Raw genomic sequence first — 13,800 nt, forward strand, 5'->3', positions numbered from 1 at the left:
CTACAGAGCTCTGAATCCTAATCTACCACATTTATTATGGTGATCATAAAACTCTGGCAATGACATACTTTCGAAAATTTGATTTTATTTTAGGTGGCCCTATGGTGTGGGGGTTTACACTTGATAGTGCTCAAGGCTCACTCCTTGGGCGACTATGCAGTGCTAACCCCTGTACTATCTCTCCAGCCTTCAATTTTATTTTTCCATAGGAGCCACCCAATTATTATTTGGAGACCCAGGGGCCATCGCCCAAGATGCTCGGCCTAGTGGTGCAGGCCAAAGAGTTACGAGTTGGGTCAAGTTGCTGGTTGAGCCCTGTGGTGTCAGCCCATCCTGGTGGTGGTGCCTGGGGACCATGGGGACCAAGCAGTGACAGCAACCACATTCAACTTTGAGTTACCTCAAAGCACTGGCAGATTTTTTTAAAAGTTCATCTTAGTTGTTCTGTTTCTTCCTTCCTGATATATATATATATATATATATATATGACTGTTAAAACCACTGTCAGAAAAATAATAATGATTCTAAATAGTTTTTTTTTCCTTCATTAAGAACTAGATAAGATCCCCAAAGCAGATAAATCCAAAATTACTTCTTCAATAAATGTTCCCACCCTTTTTACAAACTGGAAGAGCAAAAATACCTGAACCAGAACAAAAATGTCAAGGTCAGCACTTCTTCACTCTTTAAGGATTAAAGAGGTTATGCTTACCATAATTTATCTTTAGGTAAAAATTATGCTTAGTATTTAAAATCGCATAATCAAAGTGATCCAGTTTTGTAACTAAAATCCGATGCAGGAGGCTGGGGAAATGGCTCAAAGGGCCAGCGAAGCACATGCTCACCGGGTTCAACCCCTGGCAACCAGGGTCCCTGGGAACCCACAAGCACTATGCAGGGAGTAGCCCTGCATGGTACCACAAGCTACAGCCCCCAAATACACAGAATCAGCAACAAAAGGCAGATTCAGGTTAAGTCAATAAAAAATATATACTGAATTTTATTCCTAGGTAAAAATAAATAAATAAGTAACACTTATGTTCCTGAGAGCCCTTATATTTCTCAAGTACATTCTCATGAGAATATGCCACACAGACAATATAAACAGAGCCTATGTCAGTAAGAAGTAAGGCTGGTGCAAAGCGTGACGTAAGAATCACTGATGAATGAGACAGCTCAAGATTTGGCATCCCTTTCAATGAAGGCCTGATTTTTCTCCTTTCATATCAAAAGAAAGACATGCTATTTGCATATAAATATCTCAAACACATCTAGAGAAACCCCAATTTTTTGCCACTGAATTCTGATGTATGATGTGTTGTGATGTCAATGTGCAAATCACCTTTTCTAATAAAAGGCCGACTTAGTACTTGATAATTCTATCAACAAAAGTCTGCATACTCAGTGATTACAATTAATATGATTTCATAAATATATTACTGTAAGTATAGCCCATCTTCATAAAAGGATATTAATTTAATATTTTCAGCGAAGCACGAAAGAGACCATGCAGCTTCATACAGATAAAAGTTATTAAAAAAAATTCTAGGTGTTTTATAATGTGTTTTATAATTTTTTGTGAAATGCCAATAGGAACCCATATAGATTATACAATCTACCTATATTATCTTTAGTCAAAGATTATTTCAGGTCATCTATAGTAATTTATGCCAGTTAAAAAATTACTAAGGGACATTCAAAACTAAATTACACATCTGCATTTTAAAGTACAATCAGCACATAATGATTAGACCATGTAATGTAAATTCAAAACTGGATCTGCTGATAAGATTCAACTAAAAATATATGCCATCATCAGTCTTTAAGAATCCTATTTCACCAAGGTGACTATAAGAACGGAAATAAATGACACAATCAAGGACCTTGAAAAAAGTTATACCATTGACTTCAGTTACAAAAGATTTTTCCTGGAGGTAGAATAACAAGGGAAAATTATTTTTAACTATCAGCTACCCATTACTTTTTAAAATCCATAAATTTTTTAAAAAAGTTCGACAGGGCCAGAGCGATAGCACAGCGGGTAGGGCGTTTGTCTTGCACGCGGTCGACCCGGGTTCGATCCCCGGCATCCCATATGGTCCCCCAAGCACCGCCAGGAGTAATTCCTGAGTGCAAAGCCAGGAGTAACCCCTGAGCATTGCTTGCTGGGTGTGACCCAAAAAGCAAAAAAAAAAAAAAAAAAAAAAAAAAAAAAAAGCTCAAGACATTACTAAGAAAAACATTGTTTTCAGAATAACCTACTGGAGGTGGCTACCTAGTATTCAGCCAACCTGGATTCAATCGCTAGTACCCCATGTGGTTCCCTGAGCCCCATTAGGAGGATCCCTGAGCACAGAAGGAAGAGTATGCCCTAAGCACTGCCACATGTGACCAAAAAAAAAAAAAAAAAAAGGAATTGGGTTTTTCTGGCAATCAAGTAGTAAAGTTAGCCTTCCAGAGTTCATATACTAAAAAAACATATAACCTTAAAAAAAAAAAGAATAACCTATCGTTAAAGAACTGAAAAACATAGTCTGGGGTAGAAGGATACTGGCAACTTTGTTGGTGGAACAGAATCTCTAAAATATATGAATAGTCATATAAATCAAAGTTTACCTCATAAAGATGTAGAAATTTAGGTACCAGTGTGATAGTATAGAACGCAGGGCTTCTATACTGGCCTATAGAAAACCTATACATTTGCCCTGCATGTGGCTACTTCTAAGTAGAAACTTATTACCTGCTCAGTATAGTTTTATTAATAATGTACACTGTTTTTAAAAAGTCATTTGTCTTTAAACTCAAAAAAACATTCTTTTAAAATTTTCTACTTTGTTTTATGGTACAAGTAACAAGCCTTTTGGAATGGAAAATGTTCTCATGAAAAAATTCAAGTTTCAGATATGTTGCCTTGTATTAGCAATTTACCTTGCCCAACTTTGTCCAGTACCATTAACTGCTTTCAATTCTAAAAACTGAGTTCCTCCCATTTCTTAATTTTTCCCACAATTATGTTCTTTTCGACACAGAATCAGTGAAAGTATTTGATACCAAAAAAGACTTTTAAATGGATTATAATCATATAAGCCTCTTAAACTCGAAGCAATTGATAAAAGACATCTATTTTCCAAAACTAAACTCCACAAAATAAAGTGTGTGTATGCCCTTTAGAATTGCGAAAATACAACTGGCATACTACTAAATTATCACCAGAGGGCAGCATTGCTTTAGCCACTATGATTCATCCAGCAACAAGATGCTCTCAAATACCTAAAAACTGACACCAGAGAAAATTAGTATTTAACCTTGTAGATTATTTCTGACTGGACTAGAGCAACAGCACAGTGAGTAGAACATTTGCCTTGCACATGGCCGACCTGGGTTCGATTCCTCCATCCCTCTCGGAGAGCCTGGCAAGCTACCCATGGCGTATTTGATATGCCAAAACCAGTAATAAGTCTCAACAATGGAGACGTTACTGGTACCCGCTCGAGATTATTTCTGAAGATAAAATTCATTACAAAAAAAGGTGATTTACAGCTTTAATGGTTATTAAACTAGGTCTCAATTCAAATAAATGTCTGTTCCTGAGCACTCAATCTAAAATACTATAGCTGCTATATAGCCAATGTTGTCATTTTACTTTCCTGACTAGTTACTATTATATGTAAATGTATTATATTTTGTGAACTTAATCATTTTACCACACAGATAATTAAAATTTCATGAGAAATTGGTGACAGATGCAATGCCACAAAGTCTAATTACTTATTCAATATTTTCTGAATAAATGAACAGCAAACCAATCAACCCTCATAGTAAAGAACCAGTAAATATTCTAAAGCATGTTCTAAACCTCAAAGAATGAAGATTTTAGTGCCTGTAGAGGCATTTATGGAGAAAAATGTAGTGTGCCCATTTCCTTAAAATCTAAATCCCAAGAAGTACTGCATGGTCGCTGTTCCTATTGCCCTGTTATTTCCATGTATCTGAAAAGGGCTTGTCCTGGCTTCTATGAGCTGAACACTGGAGACGCTGAGATGGACTCCACTAATGTAGACAAGTACAGTCAAATGCATAAATAGAAAGAATTTTGCCTATTGGTACAGATAAACGGGAAAAACCAAGATCCCAGGAAATAGTACAAGCTCTCAAACATAACATTAGAAAGCTATTTCTATTACTTTTTAAAAAATTATCTGGTCTTAAAAAATTATCTACACCCTTAAAATTTGAAATGCACCTCTCCTCCTTGCTGCTCAAGGATACATCTTTTTTACACTTTAGTTCATACCTCATTTGGGTTCTCTTCAAATCCAGTGACAACTAAGAGAAAATGATTAGCTTACCACACATTTACATCAAGTTCTTGTCAATGTTTCTCTGTTTCTTGGCCTATGTGGTTCCAGTGAACCAATATGTTCCCACAAATCAGGCTCAGGGTTCTGACATGGTCATTCAGGAGCTTCTGCTTTGAAACTCTATCTATACTCTTAAACGCTAAATCCAGCTCCTTAATTAAATCAAAGGTTTTCACTTTAAATGCCAGTTAGATAGGAAATAGGAAATCAAAATGAATCAAAGTCTTAAGCTGCCCAAGCAAAATGGTGATGACTATTTCACTACTGATGTTATGTACGATTTCCCCATCATTGCCTTTTCCTTTCTATTTAAAATTTAGCTTGTGTTTCTGGATGAATGTCAAGTATTTCCTCTCACAAATTGTCCGCAGAAACTGAAATGTTTTTATCTGAACCTGAGTTCTCTGTCCTTTCTCTAATGACTCACTAGCCTATCCTTTGATTGTGAGACTTTGGTACCTACCGGATCCTATCCACAAGGACTCCAGAAACTAGACTCTTTTAATCTGGATTGATAAGTACAAGGAAAATTTATCTCATGATGTTTAACTTATAATTCTTTGATTGAATATGTTCCCCTTAAAATTTATACCCAAAGTGTAATTTCATGATTACATCTCTTGTAGACATAAGTAAGACATTTGCCTTACACATGGCCAACCTGGTCCAAATCCTCAGTACTGCATATGGTCCCCCAAGAACCACTCAGGAGTCATCCTGAGCACAGAGCCATGAAAAGCCCCAAAACTCTGCTGGGGGATAAAACCTAAATAAATAAAGATAAGCTCTGTAGATAAGCAGAGTTTCTAGAAGACCACCCATATATTCCAACCATGAACCCACAGACCCACCCTCATCTCCAGTCTATTTCTCATTCACATGTAATTAGTCTTTCAAAACTAAAAAGACTTTCAAATTGTCCTCCAGCATATAATCTAGAACTTTTCAACTTGCCTTCAGTATTGCTAGGAGCTTTGTAACTGACATACAAGTCTCAGTTTATCCTCTCTCCGATCTGCCATCCAAAACATAAACTTTCTACTTTCTAAAACAAACAAAAAAACCCCTAAAAAACCAAATACCCCTTCATATAAATAGACTATCTTTTATCCTTGTCTTAGTAATGGTTTCCCATTATCTAAGGCTTAAAGCCCAAGCAAATAAGTATTGCAATGTTTCAATATATTTCCACTCTCATCTTTAGACTTCCTCCTGCAGTTATCTATGCCATAGAAGGAGAACACAAATACACATTCTACTCCAAACTCATGCAACATGGTCTTTGAAGGTAATCAATCTTTGCTCACGTTCTTCCTAGAGCCAAATATCTGTTTTCCCTCTCAGGAGATGGTTAAACGGTCTTTATTACACTGCACTATAATTTATGTTTTCGCTCATCTTGAAGAAACATGATGTGCTGACTGAACATGTTGTAGAAACTAAAAGGACAGCCCAATATTGTCATCTTAAAATATTTTTTAAACAAGAGTTTGATTACTGAATGTAACCTAAAAGATTGTTATATAGTGGTATAATTTTAAACCTCTGAGTGACTGTGATGTGAGGCAGGGTTAAGAATCACTTTACAGGGGGCTGGAGCGACAGCTCAGTGGCTAGGGTGTTTGCCTTGCACACAGCCAACCCGGATTCAATTCCTAGCATCCCATACGGTCCCCCGAGCACCGACAGGAGTAATTCCTGAGTGCATGTGCCAGGATTAACCCCTGTGCATCACACAGGGTGTGTGAACCCCCAGCCCCCGCCAAAAAAAATCACTTTATACTGGGTCAAAGAGATGGGACGGGGGTAAGGCCTTTTCTTTACATGCAGCTGATCTGGGTTCAATCATCCCTGGCACCCCATATGTTCTGCCCCACTTAACTAGTGAAGAGTTAGTGAAATTCTTAGAATTGCTTGACTAATGGTTAGTTTTCATTCATTCAAAGTAAATGCTGTGTCAGAGGGAGAGCTCAGAGTTGGAGCACATACTTGGCACCTGGAAGGCATGGGAGACAATCCCCGTCAAGATATGGACCCCAAACATGACTGGGAGCAACCCCCAAATAGTGTGCCAAGAACAGTTGCTGAACACTTTTAAATGAGTCCCTCAAAACAAAAAGATATTTAAATATAAACAATGATGTATCATAAAATATAAGCTTAAGAAAAGGTATCCAATTAACTAAATTTAGCATGTACAGGAGTTCTGTGGCCATCACCGCTAACTTCAAGCCATCTTCATCATAAACACATTATCTCCTACCTGTCACTCCCATCCTGTCCTTTCCTTCCCCATGCAAACACTATTTTACCTTCTGCCTCCATGTATTTGCCTATTGTAGGCATCTCTTATATATAAAATCATTTAAGGTGGTCTTTTTTGTCTGGCTTCTTTCACTTAGAAGTAAAAGTGTTTCAAATTATTTTTTTTAATATTACCAACTAATAATCTACTATATGAATAGAATTCATTTAGTCATTTAGCCATAAAGATTTGAAGAATATTTGCAGCATGAGGAACCTAACGATGAGAAAGCCTTGTTTTTAAAAAATTTAAGGCATTCCCCCCCCCCAAAAAAAAAGTAGTAACTAGATTCTTAAAAAAATAAAATCCATCAAAGGCACACTAAAGGAATCAACGGCACACAAGGTGCAGAAAGGAAAATGAGGCTGGCAAAGACAGGCAGACTAGGAAAGCTCTAGAAAGGGCTGTGGTGTTGGGCCAAAAAATCTGGACATCGTGTTCCATGCCATGGAGAACCTTCCCTTCAGAAATAACATTCCAATCAATTCTTTTTTATCTGAATTTCCAATGCCTGCAGACAGAAACCCAATCCCATAAACATACACACACCCATACCCATTTTACTAAATAAGTTATTATGTCATTCTTCAGAGCTACCTCTACAAAGCTTCCTCTAACCATGCTGCCAAGTAAATATTTTACATTACAAGCTCAAATGGGTTTTTAAAAAATACCTTTTTCATAGTATTTGCCATCTACTCAGACAACTGCAATCTTCACTGCTCGTGTATATTCTACTTAAGGGCAAGGACATTTTAAGGTGTCTCTGAAATCCCAGCCGTTACAACTGTTCAATTAATAAATGGGAAATATCATAGATCTAGTTAAAAGTTAGATGGACCATACTGGGTGGACATACAGAACAGACTTTTTTTTTCTTTCTTTTTTTTGCTTTTTGGGTCACACCCGGTTATGCACAGGGGTTACTCCTGGCTTTGCACTCAGCAATTATTCCTGGCAGTGCTCAGGGGACCATATGGGATGCTGGGAATCAAACCAGGGTCGGTCACATGCAAGGCAAATGCCCTACTTGCTGTGCTATTGCTCCAGCCCCCAGAATAGACATTTTTAGTGATTGGTATGGGTAAAGTAGTAAAAATATGAGCCACTCCAGGAAGAAGCACAAGCCTGGGAAGAACAAATGAAGGTTGGTGGCAGATGAAGATGGAGAAATAAAAAGGGATGATAATAGCTATGAAGTACTGCCCAGGTGCCAGAGAAAAGACCAGTGCTCTCTCAAACCACAGTTAGTTTTCTTAGGAAGCTCAGAGGTAGATATTAGTTTCATTATTTAAAAAAAAAAAAAGCTGCTTAGAAGAAGTTATAAATAAGTGGCAGGATTAGGAGCTTACAAACTCTAACTGCAATCCATGCAATCCAATCAGCTGCCCTACCTTTTCAACCACTTAGAATTAAAATTCAAAGAAGCAATAATTGTTTTTATTTTTATGTAAAAATGTATAAGTATATAAGTTACTACTAATTATTGACACCCTCTAAGCTAAGTCATCACTGCCTACAAATTTAATAGTCAAAGGTAACTAAAATGAGAGCAAGAGAGATAGAAGAGTGGGTAGGGCATTTGCCTTCCACACAGCCAACCTGGGTTCCATCCCACAAGTCCCACCAAAAATATCCCTTAGGACAGAGCCAGGAATAATCTCTGAGAACAGCCCGGTATAGCTCCAGAACAAACAAATTAACTAAAAGATTCCAGAACAGTGCTCTTTAAAAAGAAACAGCCAGGGACCAGTGTGATAGCACAGCGGGTTGAGCCCTTGTCTTCCAAGTGGCTGACCCATGGTAATTCCTGAGTGCAGAGCCAGGAGCAAGCCTTGAGCATCACTGAGTGTGATCCCCAAAAAGAAAAAAAAGAAAAAAGAACAAAGAACTATCCAGTTAAGTAGACAGTATTGGCACATCACCAGTTTGGGTTTATTCTTGGCACTACATGGTCTCCTGAATGTTAAAAGCTGCCGCCCCCAGGCACTGACAGGTATGACTTTGGAGGTGTCCATCACTGTAACTGGTCCAGAGCAGTACCAGCACCAGAGTAGCATCACACGCGAAGGCCCTTGCATTGAACTGTTAGCTAGATGGCCAAGACCCTAGTGGGACCTTGAGACCTCCTGAGCACTTTAGTTGGGTGTCCCAACTAAAAGAATTAACACCCACAAATGTTTTCTCATATTGTAGCCAGATAATAAATATTTTGATTTTGAATATTAGGGAGATGCCTTTTAGAATGTTTTAAGATTAACAAACAAGGTTTTTAAATCTAAAAAATCTGACTCATGCTAAATCTGACTCAAAATTTGTTATGAAAGTGGTAGAAGCATGTTATTTTAATTTGGGGGGTTCTTGGACCAACCCAGAAGTGCTTGGAAGCTCCCAACTATGCTTGAGCGGTCGGCCACATGCAAGGCAAATGCCTTAACCCCATACTATTTCTCCAGCCCCTGAGAGAAGCATTTTACAGCATTCCAAAATAAAGGCAAATGCCAGATAATAATTTTAATTCAACACCATTTCTACTAAGCAGGTATATTCTTTTACATATTTGCCATTAGCAGTAACTAAATAGATGAGGATTTTCTGTAACACACTCACTATAGTTTATCATGAAATTTATTCATGCATAGCATGTGCGCAGTATAGTTAGTAAATGAAATGTTTTAGTGATGCTACTGAGTAGGGGTGGAAATCTGCTAAATTTATTTAACAATTAAACAGGAAAAGAAAGATTAATTCAAAAATATGTCTATCTTAAAATATCAAATAAAGACTCTGTGTTACTAAATAAATTCACAAGCACAAGCAGGTCTGGTATCCCATCTATTCAGTTAAAAGTGCCCCAAAATCTATGTCACTTGAAGCAAAAAAAAAAGCTGCAGCAGGCAAAAGAGCTCCTCAATTAGCTTTTGCTTTTCAGAGATAAAACAAATGATATCAAATGCTTTAACAGCTTTTACCAATTTTAATTTCTATGTTTAAATGTTTTTGTTTTATTTTGGTTTGTTTTTAAACACAACATTTTGCTAAACTTTTAAAATTATAGTCAACGGAGCTATTTCTGCCAGGCTGCACTTGAGAACTCACCACATGTTCAACACTTTCTGGCAGCTATACACACACACGGAAAAAAAAAAAATACAGGGGAGAAAGAGAGAGGGAGAGAGGGAAAGAGGGCAGTGGAAAAGGGGGAAGGGGAAGAGAAATCATCAGATACAGCCCACATTGAAATTATCACAGTTTTTCATGCTTAATTTTTTCCCAAGCCACATTATATAATTTATGGTCAAAAAAATATTAATTTAAAACTGTTATTAATGCATGCAACATAATATAAAATTCATAATTCATTTTTATGCTTACAGGAAAAAAATGAGCATTTATAAAACAGTCATGACTTTCATGCATCAACATTCCTGAAAAAAGGCTACAATATTCTCATTTTAAATGATAATATAACTCCTAATTTGCTCTTGCAATTATTAACTTACCAGAAAAGCTTTATTTGATTAAAATAAATGTACTACTCATTTTGCATGCATCTATTTTTTGGATAACAAGCTCTTAAAAATAAGTATGACTACAAATGGTCTATAGACATGATTATAAAACTCAAACATGCATCGTTTAAGTACAGAAAGTAAGGAAAGCAAAACTAATACATACTTGGTTTCATCCATCACTTCTACTTCCGTAGGGGCCGTGATGGGAGCATTTGAACGTCCTGCAGTCGGGTCATCTGTGTTCAATTCTCCATTTGTAGAACTTACAACCTGTCCCCAAAAAATTATACATACACAAGTAACAGGTTATACAGTGATAAACATAATTAAGGTAAAAATATTTAAATTAGGAAAGTGAGGAACACAAAATAATTAGTATTAAGTTCTTCATAGTGAACTAAGTCTAGCATTAAAGACCGAGGTCATACAATATTTTCAATTTTCTTCCGTCATCTTGAAATTTCTTGCTCCTGTCTCCCCTCTGATTTTTAAAGTTAATTCCTATACTTAATTTTCATTATTTCCTATGTTCTCATCTTTTTGACACACTGCTCTATTATTTCCCCTACAAATATTAATATACTTCTTCCAATGGTTCACTCAGTTCAATCTTTTATATAATCAGGTCTTCCTCTGAAGTTATCCATTATTCAAACCTCAAACTCAGCAGTCCTGGTGATTCCTCTCTTTCACTTAAATATATCTAATCCATCAACTGGTCTTTAAATTTCTCCCTCCAAGTATATCCTAACTCTAACCTGTTTGTTTTTAGGTCGACTATGAAAGAAGTCGTGCATCATTCAGCCCATGATGTCATTATCTCTTGGGAAAATAAAAACAAAAACCTATTAGTTTTGTCCTTTTGATTTTACTTATACATACCAATTCTTGTCTATTGTCCAATTCAACTACCAAGGTACTTTCGTTAACATGATTTAAAAGTTTCAAATCATCTCACTTAGAATTAAAAATTTAGAATTAAAATCTGTTACCATTTAGCATTAAGACTCATTTTCTTAAACCTGAAAGCTTTGTAACTTTCCACATGCTGATTCAATAAAAGAGTAAATTAAAAAAAAAAAAGACCCATTTTCTTTAGACCAATTTACAAGGATCCCACATACCTCTCGAATCTCAAACCACTTTCCCCTTTACTCACTAGCCACCAGCCTGTATGTTAAGCTTATTCCATAGTAAAGTCAGGACACTATCTGTTCTTATTTCTGGAATTCTCTTCCTACTCAGTGTCTATGTTCTTTCAGAATCACAGAGAACTTCTTGAAACAGACCGTTTCTATCATATAACTGGAGATTTATATGCATACACTATCATGTTTACTCTATTTTTTGCTCCTTATTAGAAATTAACACATATCTGTATGGTTTTCCTGATGTTTCCTTTCACCCACCTGCCTCCTATCTCCATGACTGTGAGAACCTAATGTTGCTCCCTGCTCTGTCTCCCAACTAGACCTGGAATAGAATAAGCGCTCAATAAATACTTGTTGAAATAAAAATGCATGCATGCATGCATGCAAGAATGAAATCCTAAAACAATAATGAAGGTACAGTAATTTTGTGTAGCAAAACCAAAGCCACTTTTGTAACCATGTCACCTACCCTACAAAAAGAAAAAAAAATCATAAAACATTAAAAAAAAATCATCAAAATTCCCCAATTGCCCCAAATTATCTTGTCTACAATGTTACCTTACCATCTTATTTCTTCTTTTTTCCCCAAGTATCTTAACATGCAGCATGTTTAACCAATCTAGAAACTCTCTTACCCCAGTTTTGGGTTTTGAAGGAGGAATGTTTTTTCCATGTTTTTTTTGTTTTGTTTTTTTAAATTTCTGGTACCAGAAATCAAATCCAGAGCCTCACAAGGTTAGGGCTCTACTGCTGAATCTCATCCCTGACTCATTCTTCTACACAATCTGGGTTCCCACTGGTTTCATTACATAAGTAGACACTTTATTTCCCATTCATTTGTTACTTAATTCTTTGCAATATGTACTGTGTTCCTACATCAGGGTTCTCAAGTGCTACCAACAATTCCCAGAAGATGCATTCAATGGTCTTTTCTTGGTACTCACTTTCCTGTACACTTTTATATCTCTTGGCACCAGCTGATGACTCTGGAGTAAGGTGGGACCTATTTTAAAAGCCCAGTTCTATGATGTACCTCTATAACTAGATGACTCTTTATGACCTTACTCTGCTAAACCCATGTTCTCAAGTACAAAATGGAAAACGGAATTATATTTAACTACAATGAAATGGAGATGAAATGAAATCCATCTATAAAGTAGGCGTAAATAAGAGCTCAATATAGTGGGTGTGAATAAGAGCTCAATAAAAAGTGATCATCAGTATTATTCTGTTCAACCTACATAGATGCTAGCTTTTGGAAAAAAGCTCTTTTCACTGGCAAATGGCTCTGTCACAACTGCAAAGAGCGATCTCTATATAAATAGCTCTCAGAGTCAGAGTCAACTACTCACCTATATTTTTAATCAGTTAAACCACTTTTGGTACCTAAAATTCACTATTTCTAAAACCAAACTTATCATGCTCAACTTTAAATTTATTAATTTTCCCATATTTCCGATTACCTTTTAAGTCCTATCATATTTCTAGACACTAGGTCAAAGTCTAAGAACCAACTCTGATACTTCCTTTATCTAATCTTTTAATAAGGAAAAAAATAAAAGCTGAAATATCAAAGGCCCATTGCACCACAGTTGACAGTTGCCTACTAGACCTAAGTACCGTGAATAGGGGCTAGAGAGTCAGTACAGGGCTTAAAGACTTCACCGTGCACAAAGTCGATCCCAGTTTGATCCTGAGCACTAACTACATAAAGTCCTCCTGAGCACTGCCAGGAAGGACCGTTGAGCACATAAGCAAACCCTGTGCACCACTAGGTATGGCCCGAAAGCCAACAACAAAAGAGTAAAATTAAACAAATGGTGCCATTATTTCTAAAATTTAACAAAGTCAGAAAGGTCTTAATGAGAGGTTACAGTTTGTCATGCATTGTTCCAGGAACTTGGAAGATTGGAGTAAACAGGACAGACCAACTTCCCTACCCATCCCCTGCCCCGCAAAAAAAAAAGTAACTTAGAAATGAAGACTGCATCTGGGCCCACAGCTTTTAAAAATATCCCATCATCTGTAGAGACTAACCAAGAAGAAGACTGCTCCATGCAAAAAACATAAGTCTCTATGATTCTAAGATACCTACTTCCTCCTGTTGAGTTTGTGTTGGCTTTTCTCTTTATTGTTCCCACTTTCTAAACAGTTACTAATAATTATTTGTTCTTATTACATAATTTGAAGCCTTTAGTCTAAAACATTATTTTTAATGTCAGAACCTCTGATAAAATAGAAAGCAGAATTCTTTTATATTCTTCATTACTTTTAACTATCAGAGTACCTTGAATACAATGAGCATTGGAACAGTTCACCAATTTCCACTGTGCTTCCCTTAACATATTACTCCACTAGATATTTTCCTTCCTTTTCTTCAACAGCCCTAGGTTAGAACTATTCCAACTTGAATTATAGCCACCTCCTCTAACATGTCTTTCTTTCCTGCAGGCACATCAAATGAAAAT

General features: G+C 36.5%; 1 protein-coding gene across 5 annotated transcripts in view; it reads right to left on the reverse strand.

Annotated features, from left to right (window-relative positions):
• Nucleotides 1–13,800, reverse strand: part of CSNK1G3 (casein kinase 1 gamma 3) — a 115,446-nt gene that overhangs the window by 2,705 nt on the left and 98,941 nt on the right. For all 5 annotated transcript variants that reach the window (XM_055141941.1, XM_055141938.1, XM_055141940.1 and 2 more), the window contains 2 exons: nt 10,345–10,451; nt 9,766–9,789 (listed from right to left, as the gene is read on the reverse strand). In XM_055141941.1, the coding sequence (XP_054997916.1) occupies nt 9,766–9,789; nt 10,345–10,451 (131 nt within the window). The remainder of the gene's footprint in view (nt 1–9,765; nt 9,790–10,344; nt 10,452–13,800) is intronic.

The sequence above is a fragment of the Sorex araneus genome, chromosome 6 (genome assembly GCF_027595985.1).
Source record: "Sorex araneus isolate mSorAra2 chromosome 6, mSorAra2.pri, whole genome shotgun sequence".
Lineage (NCBI taxonomy): Eukaryota > Metazoa > Chordata > Mammalia > Eulipotyphla > Soricidae > Sorex > Sorex araneus.